The 18,632-nt window shown below is 37.2% G+C and overlaps 3 protein-coding genes and 1 pseudogene across 4 annotated transcripts; 2 read left to right on the forward strand and 2 right to left on the reverse strand.

Moving 5' to 3' along the window:
- The first annotated feature begins 753 nt into the window (after positions 1-753).
- LOC114730023 (protein PHYTOCHROME KINASE SUBSTRATE 4-like) lies at positions 754-3,656 on the forward strand. Its single transcript, XM_028917047.1, has one exon. The coding sequence runs from the start codon at positions 1,741-1,743 to the stop codon at positions 3,514-3,516; it is 1,776 nt and encodes a 591-aa protein (XP_028772880.1). The 5' UTR covers positions 754-1,740; the 3' UTR covers positions 3,517-3,656.
- A 4,463-nt stretch (positions 3,657-8,119) lies between these two features.
- On the forward strand, positions 8,120-11,414 carry LOC114730057 (beta-glucosidase 11). 2 transcript variants are annotated; one of them, XM_028917077.1, is made up of 13 exons: positions 8,120-8,413; positions 8,498-8,561; positions 8,815-8,870; positions 9,031-9,106; positions 9,191-9,262; positions 9,405-9,492; positions 9,588-9,849; positions 9,934-10,049; positions 10,139-10,359; positions 10,500-10,528; positions 10,612-10,699; positions 10,803-10,893; positions 10,999-11,414. In XM_028917077.1, exons 1-13 carry the CDS (start codon positions 8,285-8,287, stop codon positions 11,234-11,236), a joined length of 1,530 nt encoding a protein of 509 aa, XP_028772910.1. In that variant the 5' UTR covers positions 8,120-8,284; the 3' UTR covers positions 11,237-11,414. The 2 variants fall into 2 exon arrangements, with proteins under 2 accessions (XP_028772910.1, XP_028772917.1); XM_028917084.1 differs by lacking the exon at positions 8,498-8,561 and having other exon boundaries at positions 8,395-8,413.
- Positions 11,415-12,528: 1,114 nt separating this feature from the next.
- LOC114730076 (adenylylsulfatase HINT1) lies at positions 12,529-14,724 on the reverse strand. Its single transcript, XM_028917104.1, has 5 exons — positions 14,634-14,724; positions 14,081-14,138; positions 13,389-13,478; positions 12,970-13,087; positions 12,529-12,844 (listed from the first exon to the last, which is right to left on the reverse strand). Exons 1-5 carry the CDS (start codon positions 14,687-14,689, stop codon positions 12,777-12,779), a joined length of 390 nt encoding a protein of 129 aa, XP_028772937.1. The 5' UTR covers positions 14,690-14,724; the 3' UTR covers positions 12,529-12,776.
- An 821-nt stretch (positions 14,725-15,545) lies between these two features.
- On the reverse strand, positions 15,546-18,596 carry LOC114730072 (beta-glucosidase 11-like; annotated as a pseudogene).
- Positions 18,597-18,632: the final 36 nt, after the last annotated feature.

Here is an 18,632-nt window from a genome sequence, read left to right on the forward strand (position 1 = left end):
TGACAAAACGTTATTAGCCAAAACTATATGCATTCATTTTACGGGGGGTTTTAACAGACGCGCTCATCTGCTAAAGAACAGAAGCAAACATGCAATAAGCAACAAAGTCCGTTTCTAGTCAATGACCAACTACTGGGTACAGGAACCAATAACAGTACACTCTATTGATTTTTATGACAAAATAGTTGTTCTTAGCCCAAACCAGTATGGGACATTGGGACGTATATACATTTTACGAGGGGCATAACGGACTGGCTCATCTGCTCAAGAACAGAAGAAGCCTTATCATAAGCAACACATCACCTGTTTCTAGTCAATGAATAGTTGTAGTATAAACATTGACAATGAACAAATAAGTACAAGAATTACAAGGTGAAAAAAAGACTTGCTTGATTAGATAGAAAAAAGAATGTAACCAAGTCTTTCTCCAGAGCACAAGTCAGCCCACACTGATCAAGACCTATACATAAATTGTCTAGAGGCAGGCAATAAAGCAGTGCGCGTTACCCAGAATGTTAATGGTGACCCACCACCCACTTCTTCCCAAATCAATCCACCTCTGATGAGCTTGATTGTGTAAAACCATAAAGACAGTTACTTATGGTCTCTCCAGAGTTCAGACAGACCTTCTTCCCTAAATGTCAAATGGAATGGACCCTCACACACATTCCCATTGATTTCTGGCTCATATTTGATGTCAGATGGGACTTGTTTCTTTCCTAATAGCTTGAATCAACACCACCAAACCTGTCACGCGCAGTCACAGTAAGAGAAATAAAGGTTACTTTGAAAATAAGGAAAAGAAAGTAGAAATGGTTAGACTTGTAGATCTTAAGATAAGATGGAATCCATCAGGGATATACAAGAGATCAATCCAGGCACTTTTTAGATATCTCGATTGATTTGCAGTCATACTAGACTTATGAGGCATGCAATATGGAGCCAACATGCACTTCGCATTAAAGTGATGTTTCATAGCTTCACATGGCATATGCCCGACTCTTTCTGAGTGATGCTTCACACATTAAGATAAGCCAACACATGGAAGAGCCTAACATGTTTACCTTGTATCATGAGGAAATCCTGTATCTCTTTATATATCCTATTATCCTTTTCAAAAGCAAGCAGCATTAGCCCTTTTTTTTTTTTTTAAATCTGAATTGAAGAAACCGTACTTCATAGCGAGCAGGTGTCTGCTGCTTGAATGTTATATGTTGGGCATGGTGTCTGCTAACTAAAGCTACTGTAACGCACACAACTCACAAGGAGCTGCAATTTGTTACAATGATTGATCTCTTGACAGAGATTGCCGGTAACAAATGGTCATAAATGATGATGCAACCAAATTATGAATTGCCACATGGCATTGGTTATTCTATCATTCTATCCAGAAGGATATGTCATAATTTAGCTGGTATGCTGTATTTTAAATTCACTGACTTTTGTTGTTTACTCATAATGCATTAAGAAGACATATGTCTGAGGCCGATCATAAATTGGAAGTTTGTTTCGTAGAATGTGAAGGGAAAAGGACAGGTGGGGGAAGAATAAGCAGTTTTTACTGCTTCATGATTGATGACAGGACAAGTTGGCACATTAGGATACATAGCCCTGCACTTCGTATATATCAGCATATGCAGAAGTAATTTCAGAGGATACAGCTCCACTAGTCAGTTTCATCTTCAGCTTTGCCAGTTACAAATGTATTATTAATTAATATCTCACGCAAGAGCAAGCAAAATGGAAAGAACAACAGTGATGAAGACCTTTCATGGGAACCTGATTCCTCCCAAGTCTCCTGCTCTGAGAGATAGAGATGCATCTTTCTCTTCTTATCTGAGGCCCGATGAGGCAATTAGTTGCCAGCGACATCTCCCCGTTGGCCTTGGTGGATGTAGAGCCCTTGATGATTCTGAGCTCAGTATATTTGATGCCCACAAGTATTTCAACGAAGCAACCAACAATGACATGCAAAAGGTAAGCATTAGCAGCAACAGTAGAGTATCTCCACTGGTTAATTTGAATGTCGAACACAATCCGGAGCGGGGTGGTACTATTACGGAGCCCAGACGATACTCCTCTGCTTCGTCTATTGAAGGTTATTCTAACATCAGGAACTACAGAGCACGTTCTTTCCATGCTGCAACTCCAACAGCCTCTTCAGAAGCCAGTTGGAATAGCCAAACTGGTTTGCTCTCTCATCCTCCAGGAGCTATTTCAGTCTCTATGAGGAACCCACCTCATCCCACTGATCCCAACAGGAAGCTCAGAGATTCATTGTGTAAACCCATGTGGTTTTTTCGAAGAAAATGTCCTTGCTCTGGTAAGAAATCCGTTGAGGTGAAGGAAAATACATTAGAGAACAAAACCCAAATGGCACAAACACCACCAGCTCCACCACGTTTATCACACAGCCAAATCACCAGAGATTCTCTGAACCTCAAAAGGCAGGACCTAGATAGCCCCAATTTCAAGACGCCAATGGACAAGTTTACAATGAATATGGAGACAGCGGCTAATAATCCTGAAAACCAAAAGATTCCGATTCCCATCATACACAGCAGCAACTGGGTGGACCAGAGACCATTAGACCAGGAAATGTTTGTCGCCCAGTCTCAAAGACACCAATCAGCTGGAACTCGAGTTAGTGCAATTTTGCAGCCTCCACGATTCCTCACCTCCGCCAGACCCTTCGCTGATGGCTTCACTTTCCCTGTATTGAAACCACAGTCAGAAAAGCCCACCACAGCATTACAGAACGTGAACGAGGTCGATGAAGATCCACGCCGGGAATCCTTGGAAATTTTCCGACCTCCCGACATCGAACTCGACTCTGTTCCACGAAAACCCAACGACAGAGGTCGCCAGAATTTCCCATTCCCCCCAAGCCCCAAGTCACGAATCATCGACGACGACGTAGCAAGCGACGCAAGCTCCGATCTATTCGAAATAGAGAGCTTCTCCACCCAGACCACATCGACATGCCCAATCATGTATCGGCGAAGAGACTCCCTCGACGACGTCACCACATTCGACGCAAAACGATTAGGCACCAACAACAACCACAGCTACCTGTTCGGCAGGCGAAGCATGGATTCAACAACACCCACAATAACCGAGTGCTACGAGCCAAGCGAGGCGAGCATCGACTGGAGCGTGACAACCGCAGAAGGGTTCGACAGAGCAAGCGCGGTCAACTTCTCAGCGAGCGCATCGGAGATAGCGGACGACGCGGGCATCGTGCATGGCGGTGGGGAGGTTCACCCGGCAGAGAAGTGGAAACGGAAAGGATCATCGGGAAACGGGATGTCGTTGCTGAGCTGTAGGAGCCAGAAGGCAGTGAACGTAGGGCCACAGCCGGTGAGGGCGGTGGAGGCAGGAGAGGGACAGAGAGGGGCCACCAACAGTATAGCGTCGTCGAGGCAAGGGCATGTGAGTAGTGGGGTAGGCGCTGTAAATAACGCACCGCATGGAAGCTCCCACACAGCTCGCGTGTCTCTTCCCTACGCAACATAGCCATTTGATGGCCGGGGTCGTATTGCGATCTGCTTCTTGTCTGCAGTGAAATGCGTTGCATTGTTACGGCTCTCCATTGCAGACATATCCGTTCCCTCCCCTTTGATCCCCCTCCTGGAATAAATGATCTTATTATCGTACGTATCCACCTTCTTGCCTGCTTCCTTTTCACGTTTCAATAATTGTGTAATTCTCATTCCATTATTTCCTTATTTTTCTCGCACCTCATCAAAATTCAATTCGCTTATCTGGGTGCTTTGTTTACTTCATCGTCTTTAAAAATTCAGACTGCAATGTCACGATCCACTCACCTGAGTAATTTTTAGGTGTTATGCTCTTACATCAGCTTTAATACTGCAGCCGAGTCACTTAGGAAGATGGATTTGCTCCAACTCAACTCACCTTGTTTTTTATGTTTATATTTTTTAAATTAATTTATCTCATTTATAATTTATAAATCAGTGTATAACTTAATAGTATTATAAAAATTATTATAGGATGGTTATGTCATGTTTGTGACAGTTAAATAATTTATTTAACTTTTTAAATTTATCTTAAGTAGATCTTATATTAAGGATATTATAAGTTAGAATATTCATAAATACAGGTCTCTAATAAGCAATGAAATAAAAGGCATTTAAAGCAAGGTTAATTAGAATCAGATTTTCTATAACTGATGAATAGTAGGGTTTTTGTATGATACATAAGATACTTAAAATAAATCATCTCAATTACGAGGCTAATTATTGAAAGAACTATTAAAAAGATATCAATATATGAATATAATCATAAAATGTCTCATAACAATTGAGCAAAATATCATGAATGATAAGAAATAACAACAAATCCATGTTATTCACTTATTATTGAGATTTTTTAGAATTAATTTTCATTATTTAAAAGAGTAAAATATATCAATCTCCTGTCTATTTAATATAAATTGCAAAGACCTTTTTTTTTATTTTAGAAACTTGTATAAACCTCATTTAAAATCAAAATATATGTTATACAAATATTTCTTATGGTTTAGGATTCAATTTTTGTCCATTTAACTATTAATTGACTGCTAAATTATAGTGTTGACCTATTATTTTGACTAAAATACCCCATCTTCAAGCAAGTATTACTTAGTAGTTATAATTTAATATCTTTATTTGAAATTAAAAAATAATTTCAGTACACATTTTAATATTTTTTTGTTATACTATTAAATAGATTATCATATAATAAATTTAATTAATATTATAAATATAAAATTTTATTTTACAATAAATTTAAATGTTTAATCTTGTTTATTTATTTAAATTTATTTGTGATGTAATCTTTTAAATATATATGTTGGCTGAAAATGTTTTGTAATCACATATACGTATTTTTAATTAAATTATAAAGTTATATATTCATTTACTAAATTTATAAAAAATATTAAATAGATCATTAATAAGTATTAATGTTAAAAGTTAGAAATTTAATAGAATGAAAGGTAATTTTTAATTAAAAAATATATCTAAAACGTTTTTTTAAAATATTTTTTAATAATATTAATGATTTGAACTAAAATATATGTTTTTAAAATATAAGAGAAGTATATGTAATTAAAGCAAAACAAATGGACAGAGTATTTTTAATCTATTTAAAACCTTGTAATAATTCTTTTACAGGTGCTGCATGACTCTTTTTTTGAGATAAAATTATGGGAAAATTGCAATAAGATTCCATCCAAAGGAATTAAATAATTTTTTTTAAAATCATAAAATTATTCTAATATCTGAATTTTTTTGCAATAAATTTTGTTTATTTAATTATCAAATTGTTCTTATTATTTTTTTAAGTTTGTATTAACAATTAAAAGAACAATCATTAACAAATGAAGATGTAATGATTGATAAATATTATAGGAGGTATTGACAACATATTTTCTCAGTACATCACAAAATGCAATGTATGAGTTGTCAATACTTGCCGTAATAGTTGTCAATTATTACATCTTAAGTTGTCAACCATTGTTCTTTTAGTTGTTAATACAAATTTTAAAAAAAATATAATTTAGTAATTAAAAAAATAAAATTTATTGCAATAGCGTTTTTTTGAATTTCAGAATAACTTTATGATTTTAAAAGATTTTTTTATTTAATTCTCTTGGATGAACCTAATTACAATTTTTTCTAAAATTATTGTTCACACTTCACAGACACTAGATTCTATGCACAAACACCAGGAGTCTTTGTCACTCTTGTGTGGGTGGGGCGTGTTGCGTCAGTCGCTCCGTATAATCTATTCACAATCCAATCACAATCACTAATTGAGTTTTGGCATGCACCTGACATGAGAAGATAAGAAAAGTAAGTAGAACTTACGAACGTTAGCAGGACTTCATCTAAACGAATAAGGCCAACCAAATCTCATAAAAGATCCCATTTTTATTTGATTGGCCTCTGATGTTTGATTCAGTAAGATAAAATTCTTCTCACGTACTTATTTTATATATTATAAATTATTTTTAAAATTATAATTTAGTTTTATTCAAACACTCTTTCAATATCACTTGCTTTTTACACGAGGAGTGAGATTTAACTCTGCCAATCTCGCAAGATACTGGCTCTGTTTGGGTCAGCGTTTGCTGACCCAAAAGCAGCTTATATTATAATTTAAGCTAGGTTGATCATATAGCTCTGTTTGGAAGAGTTTAAAACCTATTGAGCTTATTTATTTTTCAACCTACTAAACGCTTAATGAAGATAAGCTCCACGCAGGAGCTTATTTGAGAAGAGCTTTTACCAAATGTGCGTGTCAGGAGCTGTACCAAATGTGCGTGTCAGGTCCTTTCTTTTTAACCCGCAAGTCCTCCTTTCTTTTCCCAGACTCAAGTCCCACCCGCAAGTCCCACCAGCTTTCATTTTTTTTTATCATGTTTTATTTTATACTCAAAATATTTTTTATGGTTTCTCTCAATTTTAATTCAGTCATTAAATTTCACTTCTTCGTTATATTATCTCAATTCTTTTTTTTATGTTTCAATTTATATTTAAAATATTTTTTATGATTTCTTTAAAATTTTAAAATTTAATTCACTCATTAAATTTGATTTCTTCATATTAAATTATTTTAATTTCATTATATTATGTGAAATCAATTTTTTTATGTTTCATTATTTATTAAAACTCATACCCATTTTGGTAATTTTTCAGCCAAACTTATTTTTACTTAACTATAATCCAAACAAGCTTTTACCAATCTCACTTTTACAAACTAACTTTTCTAAACTTCAATCCAAACACAATTCAACATATCTAATTTAACTTTTATCAACTTCACTTTTTCATAAGCTACTTTTCCTATAAACTGTTTTTCCAATCGCTGATTCAAACGGGTCTCCCATCCTAATTGTAAAGGTTAAACCGGGGTTGTGGTACTGATACCCAACAATTAAAGCGCTGTACATACACACGCATATAAAGATTTAACTTGACTTGCTTTCTTTTTAAAAAACAAAACACCCACACACACACCATACCGAGATAAATCTGGACGCAGCTTTATGAGAGAAGATAAGAGATAAATGTGAACGAAGACAAAGCATGATGTTTAGGTGGGCACTATTGATGGACCCAGAATGTTGAAAGCATTGTGCTATTATGATACTTGACATAAAGACGACTGAGATTACACAATACGAGGGAAGTGCATCATAAGTCAGCATCTGAGAACAGATAGAAATCAAATCAATGACTCACATTTATTTGGTAATGAACATCATTATCGTCCCTAATTATGCACCACAGGCACAGCCAGAGTCCACACGTTGCAGCAGACAAACTACCATACAGAGTTTGGATTTTAAAACCAGAGCACGTAACAGACATGTTGTCGAAACCAATAATGGGCTGCAAATTTATGAGCGGCCGAAACCAGAAATGGCAAATGGGTCCATTGCCCAGTTTTGGATCTCATCGTTTGCAAAGTGAACGCAGGTAATATATCTCGAAAAAGATAAGGGGAACAAAAAGGGGAAGATGTGTATAATCATAGTATGTGAATATTGGGTGTAATTAAATTTTTTTTTACGTCGTTTTTTTCCTGAATAGACAAACGCAGGAACGAATGAAGAGCATGAGTCCAACCATCAGCGCCTTGCTAGAACAAATCGAAACGAATCTCGAATTTTTTCAATGCCTTGACGAATGATGGGGTTGATAATCAGAAGCGGTGAAGGACAATAAGAACGGCGGCCGTCTTGTGGGCCGGCTAATTGTCTTCCCTTTTCTGGGTTTTTGGGCGATGGTTGAAGCTCGTGGGCTAATGAAAGTGGCCCATTCGGCCCATGTTTTGCCCCTATATTGTGGGCTCTATAGTCTATTGGGATGTAAGGGGATATATATACCTACCGATCTGATAACCAGATAACGTATTGAGATGACATGGAGCACGATAAATAGGGTGATGATGTTTAATACGTGGAAAATGATAGCCTTGTCACCCAATTGTAATTTGTCAGTAGTGTTTTTTTAATCGATGTCCCTCGTGGCCCAATCACAAAGTGGCAACACTTTGTTTATACTCCGCTGCTAATATAAAAGGTCATAATCCATTTTCCTTATTCAGCCATCCTCACCACGCACGAAATAGGTGAATTTGGGCAATACATGGGACCACTAATCCATAGAGTTCGAGGTTAGGATGCTCAATTTATCGCGCTTTCTAGCGAATGGAGGATAAAGGGATCCTTGATCTTTAAGAGACCGGAAGTTGTGGAAGAAGCGGCTGGAGAATGTGGATAAAGGTGTTGTTGGCAACAGTTATATTAGCATTGGTTAATTCTGCTTCTGCCGGTGATACTCTTAACAGAGATGACTTCCCACCAGACTTCATCTTCGGCGCAGGAACCTCTGCTTATCAGGTTCTTCATCTTCCTTCTTCCTCCTGTTGTGATTCGCTGTGTGTGCTTTTCTGAGTTTGAATGGAATTCGGATGACATCGAAAGGTTGAAGGTGCAGCAGATGAAGATGGGAGAACGCCCAGTATACTTGACGTCTTAGCCCTCGACGGTGTAGTACAAATTATCATACTTACTATTCTCTAGCTTTTACCCCACTACACAATACACAGGATTTCATATATTCATGTTTTAATGTTTATTTACTGAGCTTCCATTGATACTATGCGTGCTATCACAATCTTGTGGACGAGGTTTCACAGAACGCTTTTTTTTCCGTGTAATTGGTATTTATTTAGTCTTCCTTGTAATCCCCAACGGGCAAACAAAAAGTTGTTGAATCTCCATTTAAATAAAATTTCCAGAGAACAAGACCCGGGGATATGGAGATAGAACATGCGACCAGTATCACAATTATAAGGTTCGTAAATGTGGCAAATGCAAAAATCACCTGTGGAATGATCAATTCTGATTCGTTTTATGATATGATTAACTGCATTATATAAACTTAAACTTTCTTCCTTTCTTCACTGAAGTCACGCGCGCACGTATCTTCTTTGACTTGATTTGACTTGTTGCAGGAAGACGTGAGACTCATGGCTAACATGGGCTTAAATGCATACAGATTTTCCATATCGTGGTCAAGACTTATTCCAAGTTACGGCCTCATTAATCTGTTAACTCATAATACTGCTTCTTGTTTTGAATAATCTGATTCATCTTGTCCCATGAATTTCGCAGATGGAAAAGGAGCAGTCAATCCCAAGGGACTAGAATATTACAACAACCTTATCAATGAGCTCATAAGCCATGGTGATTACTTGTAAACACTATATTTTCAACCCCTAGCACAAGCTCTTCCGTATACACGTTTCAAGCTAGTTTCGAACTTCTTTAAGATTAAGAGAAAGTTTTCAACTGCATTTGTGGTATTAGTTTTTTCATCATATTGTAGATATCCAGCCACATGTTACGTTGCATCATAGTGACCTGCCACAAGCACTGGAAGATGAGTACGGAGGATGGGTTAGTCGTAGAGTAGTGTAAGACAACTTACGCTGCCTGCCTTGCTAGTTATACAAAACGAATCACTTTCAGTTGTGAGAAACATATATATTATATGCATGCTGTTTTGCAGGAAAGACTTTGAAGCATATGCGAATGTGTGCTTCAATGAATTTGGTGATAGAGTTAAGCATTGGACCACGATGAATGAGGCAAATATATTTGTGCTCTGTGGTTATGATTTGGGAATGCTGCCGCCTCAGCGATGTTCATCTTCCATTATAGGCATAGCTAACTGCTCCAAGGGCAATTCTTCAACTGAGCCATATCTGGCAGCCCATAATATGTTGCTAGCACATGCATCAGCTACTGCATTGTATAGGAGAAAGTATCAGGTATCCTCTTGAAATTGCAAGAGTGAGTGACAAATGTTTAATTAGACCGCCATCCTAGTACTAATCGTTTTATATGAAATGCAGGAGCTACAACGTGGATTTATAGGGATTAATATCTTTACTATGGATTTTTCTCCTCTAACAAATACTACTGAAGATTTAAGCGCCACTCAAAGGGCTCAAGATTTCAATCTGGGTTGGTAAGTAGTAATTCATGATTGCTCTTCAATATGTCTATAGTAAATGTGTTAAGTCTGTTAATGGTATCGATGCGGTTGTGATGCTGCAGGTTTTTGAATCCCATAATGTTTGGTGAGTATCCCGAGACACTTAAAAGAAGTGCAGGCTGGAAGCTTCCTTCCTTCACTAAAGCTGAATCAAATATGGTGAAGGGTTCAATTGACTTCCTGGGAATTAATTTTTACTACACATGTCATGTGAAAAACTACCCCAGCAGCTTACCAATGGGGGACAGAGACATTCTGGCAGATTTGGCCTTCATATATTCATGTACGCTGTTCTAAGCTGTTTTTCTGCTTTACCAACGCAGCTTCAATTTTATCAAATCCTAACTATCCATGTCTTAAATTGTAATTAAATAAATGCAAGGTATCGAGACGACTACTTAATCTTATTTGTGCTTGTAACAGGTTTTGGGAATGCTACATTTGCCGTTGAGGTAAGCATTGAAATCAGGTTTCGTTCCTCTTGTTTTAATATTGGAGCTTAAGTTTTCCAACACTCACTGATTTTTTGGGTCAGATTCCAGTTAGACCCTGGGGATTGAAAAACTTGCTGGAATTATTGAGGAACTCTTATGGCAATTTTCCCATTTACATCCATGAAAATGGTTTGCTTCTTCCCCCGTCTCAGTCTATGTTTCCCTTAACAAAATTAACCGTCCTCCATTGTCAAGTAGGGCACAGTGGTGACTAAGTCTATAAACTTCACAGGTCAACAAACACTACGGGATTCTTCATTGGATGACTGGTCAAGGGTCATCTTCATGCATGAATACATTAAGAGTGTGCTTGATTCACTCAGGTAACATGATTTTCTTCTCCTCAACTTCACTTCCAGTTAAGGTGATATCTCAGGAGTATTGATGGGTTTTTCCTGTCCTTTTCTTTGTTCTTGACACATTGAAAGGAACGGAGTGAACGTGAGAGGCTATTTTGTATGGTCCCTTTTGGATTTGCTCGAGATAATAACGGGATATCAAACCAGTTATGGGCTATATTACATAGATCTGAACGATCCAAATTTGAAGAGGCAACCTAAACTATCTGCTAAATGGTACTCCGATTTTCTGCATAATAGGAGTATGAATCCGAAGATCACTACAGAACTTGAGAAGAGTGCACCTATGCTCTCTGCTGCCGCATAGTGCCACTTAGGACCAAATAAGGAGAGGCTTAAAACTCAGGAACCATTCATCCTTCTCAGTCTTGTAATTTTCTAATGTTATCATTCATGGTAGAATTACATGCTTCATCTTATTTTGAAGAATTTGCCGATTTCTGAATACAGCAATCTTATTTGGATGGTAGGACTCAAAATCTCAACTGCTTCATCCTTTTTTTTCTTTGGGCTTCATTTTTTTTAATTAATTTAAACGAAGTTCATGCACGGGCATGGAGCTTGCTGGTGCTAGTGCTTATAAGCCATCTAGATGTTGCCAGCAGAACAGAATAATGTAGAAATGCATATGAACGACAGATATTTTATGATGAAAACAGGGGACGGGGAGGGACAGTGCAAAACAGAGGCGTCTATTGAACACTGGAAATTATTCAAATTACCGGAGGAAGGGGGGGGGGGGAGGAAAAGGACTGTTCTGACTGAAAATTATTCATGAAACAAAAACCTATGACCCTAGAGACTCCCGGTAGCTAAATCAAATTGACGCAAACTCTTGGCTCCTCTGGAATATCTACCAATTCCTCTATCTCTTTCTTGTGATTGCTGCTCCGTCTGATGATCCAAGTTGAAGCATCTTTAGAGATTATGGGAGGGGCAGAAGTAAGAGCGGAATCCCAGATTGCATTTTCTGGGCGCATATATAACCACAAAAGAAGTACGAGAGAAGCCATGGCAAATACCATGAAGCTCACAGATCTTATGTCCCGCTTTAATAGTCATTGGCTCATGGCATAAGCTTCTCGTTATACAAGTAAACAATTAATTGTTTTGCTGAACAATTAGGAAAACGTCGCAACACGTTGATATTGTTGCCGGTTTCGTTGTTGTGATAAATGCATACATCGTGCGAGTCAAGGTGGTCAATTTAGTGGCTGTTTAAATTGAGTTTGCATTATACGAAAAGCATGAGAAAAATTTTAACTCATAAAACACGATAAAATTATAATCAATTCTCTTATTTCCCAAACACACTCTTAATTAATGTGACTGTCTTTATCAAACTAGGGTGTTGGTTAAGGAATCGATGAAAACACAAGCACCATATTTTGTTGCCTTTTGCTGGTTCTATTATTTCTGCTTAAATGCATATCTGACGCTGCCAAAGGTAGTTGGAAAATTGGTAACTCATCTTTATCTCTCTCTTTTTTTTTTTTCCCCCCTTGACGTCGTTAACTCATCGTTATCAACACCTTAGACTTGAACTATCGCCATTCATAAGACGCACACTAACCTGCCACTGCTGGGCGCCCAATAAAGTATAAGGGAAGGCCATCAACAACGGAATCACTTCAGTTTTTTGATCAAGTTCGAATAAAACCACAACCGTATTAATACTGGTCATTTAATCAAACCCCGTTTCCTCAAGTAACTTGTCATAACTAAGTGGTTACTGGTTACTTGAACCCGTTATTTTACAGATAGCATAAAAGCACATATGACCAAGAGTATTGCTGCCAAAGGAATCTCGTCAGCAACATGGCTCACTGTGAATCATTTCCCCCGTCTTAGCCCGGGGGCCAGTCCATCCGTCGTCCCCCAAGAAGATGCACATGAATGTGGTAAACTGATTGGCCTGCCAAAAATAAAATTTCAACTCAGATTTGAAAATTGCTATTAAAAAGGAAGCTTGTGTACGTGGTTGTGTCTGCTGAGAGCAAAACGGATCAACTTGAACATATTGACATGGAGGACACTTACATCCCTCTGGCCCATCATTTATTACGATTCTAAAGCCATCATCAAGGCCTTCTTGCTTGGCAACCAGCTTCGCAGTGTATAGAAGCCGGCCAAGAATCTCACAGTGTCTCTCCTCAGCCTGGAGAAAAAGGCCATAACATTAAAGTCCAAAAACAAACGTTTCCAAGTTAAAATGCTGATGTTGGTGATGGTTTTTGCAAAACTAAATGCGACCCCAACATTTGTCACCTGACACTGACACCCCATGCCCACAAAGATTAGTGGAGATCTAGAAGCATGTACTCATATCATAAAAGCATGATCACAGGTAAGGTCAAAACCTTAATAGCGAAGATTTTCCAGAATGGTCCTAGAAAGCTTTCCTAATTAATAGATCCTATTTCGTCATATACTAGAAAAGCATGTGCGGATATGCATACCTTGGACAACCCAGTTAACCCATCTTTCACTTTTGGAATGATTAGAACGTGTACTGGCGCTTGAGGGTTAATATCCCTAAAGGCAAGGACCTGGAAAATAGAAAAGGAACACAATAGGATCATAAAGTTCTACAATACAAATGCATATTTCCACCCTTTAGTGTCACCCTCCTGGTGCATACAATGCGGTACTAGAGAGGAAACAATCTCCCACAATTGCATTCAAACTCTAAAAGACTGTTTGAGCGATTTAAATCTTGGCATGATCAGTCAGTCCAAAGAGTGAGGAAAATGTTAAAAAGAATAAACACGAGCTTTTCAAAACTTAAACATTTTAACTGGATTTTAAAACATGGCCATTTCTCTATAATTGTGTTTTTCAATGTAAATATAAGCATTTTCCCCGTTATGAAGCATGAACCCTCAAAAACCAAGATGTCCGATCAGGGCCATATCAAGTAAGGTCATTGTGTTCATGTCAGTTACACATGCTTTCCAGTGTCTATGTCATCTCTTTTAGGAAGCGACATTTGAAACATGATCAGATAACTCAAATTCCCTGACAGAAACAATAAGGTTAAAGAGCCGAGCACATTGAAATACTGCCCAGTCCCTCTCAAAAGAAATCAAGAAAAAGGGGGAAAAGCTACAAGTGAGATAAGTTGAAGACAAGATAGAACGTCAGGTTGTACCTTATCATCCTCGTAGACTACAGTAGAAGGAATTTCCTTATTGATGATCTTGTCAAATCTACGCATCACATGATACAGAAGTAAATATATCAAACTTCAACGCTAAGCATTCAGATTTTTCGAAAATAATAGTTTAAGGGTACAAATAACATATCCATCCTCACTGGGTAGCGTACATGAATTAAATCCCATCAATACCCAAAAGATAGTTTGAAATAAAAAAGACTACTTCAAGCATTTATACTTATAGCATGAACAGTAACAAGGCGCCCGTAAACATTCACCATCGCCTTATTCCAACATGTCATAAAACATTCTTTGTCAAGAAAGATTGTGGGTTTAAACATAGAATCCATTTGAGCACCCAATCTACCCACACAAAGAACAATCATTTTATGGCTTTGTACAAACGGTGATTCAGCCAGATGATAAGAAGATCATCCGAAAACAAAAATTCAGACAAGGAGACAGTCGAATAAATGAAGCAATGAAAACCAGAAATGCAAAAACAAATTGCGGAAGGGATTCTAAAAGTAAATTATAGAAACCATACATTGTAGGAGCATCGGAAGGAGTCGCTGCAAGAGCAGCTTCTTTCTCAGAAGCCATAGTTGCTGACTCGCCGTGACCTGCCAGGGCTGACGCCGATCGTATTTCTTAAAAATATTTATGGGCTTTTTGATGGCCTAAACTTTGGGGGCTTTTTGGCCCAATAGGGGGAGCATATAATTAAAAAAAATTAAAAATTACCGGATTCCTATTTTTCTTAGAAAAAATTGACAAAAAATTCCTATTTGAAAATTTAATTATCTAAAAAGATTTAAATTTGAGTATGAATAAATATGGTCTGTGAGTGCAACATATCTTTCGTTGTATACGAATGACTTCTGTATTGATGATTATTGTACATAATTGATGATATGTTGTAGTCACGGATTATAGTTATATTTACTCAAATTCAAGTCTTTTTAGCCAATTAAACTTTCAAAAATAGATTTTTTTCCGATTTTTTCTTTTTTTAATCTCAAATAAGTGTACGTGATTAAAAATTTATAACAGTATAATAAATTTTCAAGCTTTATCTACCCAAAAGAATTTCAAGCTTTAAGAAATAATTATACAAGAAGTGAATAAATTTGCATGAGAATTCAATATACTTTTGTTTTGTACAATAAAATTTAATGTGGATAACGCATAATTCATATTGATATTTTATGAAAATTTTTAATCACTTCGCCGGATACTATCCACATTGTATTGTTTGAAGCTCTCTTCAAAACAATATTTTGATAGAAATCATTATCATAAATCATTAGTATTGGTATCTATAACATAAATGCTGTGTTCTCTAATTTTTCTTAAAGTAAATTATGTAAATTTTTAAATGATTTGACTCATTCCAAACTGGCTAAATTTACAAGTTTATGGCACAGGATCCAACAACACATCGCTAACTTCCCTTTTATTTGCAAACAGAAATTTTTGCATATCACTTTCAAGTAGTAGGGCATTATGCAGCAAGAGATTCCATAGTCGCATTCGTCTCAAGTTGCACAGTGAGCTTCTGATCCATGCTGTCGCATTTCACAGTTCCGTGCAGAAAGTTGGAGTACCATTGAGCGGAGAGCTTAGGTCGCCTTGTCAAATTGGGATCATTCACATCTATATAATATAGACCATAACTGGTTTCGTACCCAGTAAGTAACTCAAACATATCCAATAACGACCATGCAAAATAGCCTCTCACGTTTGATCCATTCCTTTCAATAATCCAAAGCATAAACAAGAGAAAGATTTGTTAAGCATCATTACGGAACAGAGATAAGTTGATTGGAAGTAACCAAATTGGAGAACTGTTTGTTACCTCAACGAACAAAGAACTTGTCCAATGTATGCTTGGAAGTACTTCACTCTTGACCAGTCATTTATTGAGGATTCTGGTGAGCAACTTCTCGCAGTTTGTTGACCTGCAAAATCCAAAGGACTTTATAATGCAGGAACCAAATCTTGTTTCGTGGCAAGTTCAAACCCAATCTTGTTGAGAGAAGACATAAAAGCAAACCATTTTCGTGGATGTAAACTGGGAGATTCCCATAAGTATTCTTCAACAAATCAAGCACTCTTATCAATGCCGAAGGGGTAATTGGAATCTATATCCGGACATCACAAATATTAATGGTCAATCAATAGACTGAAGCTCCATCCTTAAAACAAAAGTATTAGCTTCTTGTTTTAACTTTTACCTCAATGACGGATGGATCATCCACAATATCTGCCACAGCCAGGTAATGCATCATTAAGCACTCGTATCAGTCGTTTATATAGTCATATTTTAGTGACACAAACACACAGAAATGGTTTATAATACAACATACCAATATATTTGAATTCCATATCTTGCATAACGCCTCTGTCTTCCCCCTGAAAGCTCCTGGGATAGTCTTGGGCGTATAATGAATAGTAAAAATTTAATCCTATGAAGTCAATGGAGCCCTTAACTAGATCTGACTCAGTTTTTGTGAATGAAGGAAGTCTGGAGCCTATGTTCTTTCTCATTTCGTCAGGATAATCTCCAAACACTATGGGATTCAGAAACCTGCAACATTACAGCAGCGTTGGCGGCGCAACATAAATCACAATGGACAAATTATAGAGAGAAATTGTTAGCCAAATTTCTACTTACCAACCGAGAATCAACTTGTTTGCCCTTTCAGAGGCGCTTAAATCTTCTGAAGTGTTTGTTAGAGGGATAAAATCGAAAGCAAAGATATTGATTCCAACATGTCCACCCTGCTTCTCCTGCATTAGTTAACATTCAAAATGTCCTTCATATCACCAAACATACGCAAGAAAGTTTGTGAGGCCAATATTATATATAAGAGCTAGACATTAGGCACGTGTATTGCACGGAGTCTGAAATCAATCTTACTGGTTATAGCTTATAAAGTGTGACTTCAAATAGATTTTATTATATGCATTGATGATACCTGGTACTTTGTCCTGTACAAGGTAACAGCAGATGCATGTGCTAACAATAAGTTATGAGCAGCCAGGTATGGCTCAGATGAGGAATTGCCCTTAGAGCACTTGGTTACAGGGGAAGAAGAACATCTTTGAGGTGGTAGCAATCCCCAGTCGTAGCCTCCAATCACAACACATTAGCTTCGTTCAGAGTGGTCCAATATTTAACTCTATCTCCAAACTCTCTGAAGCACACATCTGCAAATTCTTTAAAGTCTTCCCTGCAATATACCATATAATACAAGCACATGCTTTCATATCTATAAAGTATGTGAACCCATTTTGTTCAAGATGCCAGCTAGGAGAGAGCACAAGATGCCATACACCACTCTTCGACTAACCCATCCTCCATATTCATCCTCGAGAACTTGTGGTAGGTCACTGTGATGTAATGTAACATGTGGCTGAATACCTGCAATATGGTGTTGAAGATTAAGTATTAGAATGTATGAGTTGAGTTTTGGACTTTATATACCCAATGCAGTACTGTGGAATGAAGCCGGAGATTCATTGAGAATCGTGATTTATCGAGAATCACCATATCTTATGAGATCATTGATGAGGTTGTTGTAATACTCCAGTCCTTGGGATTGACTGGTCCTCTTCCGTCTGAGAAAAATATGCAAGAGAACAAGACGGTCAGACTCAGAACAAGAAACTAAATACTCACATATGTAAGTTAAACAGTTTGGTGGTGGAAGATTGTAACTTGGAATGAGTCTTGACCACGATATGGAAAATCTGTAGGCGTCTAACCCCATTTTGGCCATTATTTCCACATCTTCCTGTAACAAACCGAATCATCATTGCACATAACCAGCAAAATGCAAACTGCTCATAATTTCCTGACATATTTCACAGTTTCTGCAATTCAAATGGTGTTTCTAGGTCATTGTTACTAATTATAATTAGTCCTTGGCCGTTGGCTTGTGAAACATCAGGAATACATGCTTGACATTGAATAAGCCTCGTATATCGACGAACCTTGTATTGTGGTATTGGTCGCATGCTCTGTCTGCGAGTTCGTTGGTCATGTTGCCTGAAATCTCAATCAGATGGGAAATCAATAGTCATAAATTAGCAAAAGTGACCCATATCAAGTAGTTGTCAATAAATTTATTGTCAATAAATATATCAACATATACAAATCTTGAAATATACATCAGTATATCAGAGCCCTCTTAGGTAGAGGAAACTGAATTACTGAGAGTACCATTGTGAGCAAAGGTATCAAATATGCTTGGCGTTCTCCCATCTTCATCAGCTGCACCTTCAACCTTTCAAGTTATCCAAATTCCCATTAAAGAAAGACACAGACCACAATCACACAAATAAATCTGAACTATGGCAATCAGATGTGATGTACAACTTGTCCAATGATTTAGTTAGATTTGAAGTATTCATAGTGGGTGACAGTGACAATAAAGAAGTCTAGTGTACTAGAGGAAACATCAAGAAGATGACTTGTTGAGAGAACCTGATAAGCAGAGGTTGCTGCACCGAAAGAAGTCAGGAGGGAAATCATCTCTGA

Source organism: Neltuma alba, unplaced genomic scaffold (assembly GCF_004799145.2).
Source record: "Neltuma alba isolate B1F8T4 unplaced genomic scaffold, ASM479914v2 tig00002498_pilon, whole genome shotgun sequence".
Lineage (NCBI taxonomy): Eukaryota > Viridiplantae > Streptophyta > Magnoliopsida > Fabales > Fabaceae > Neltuma > Neltuma alba.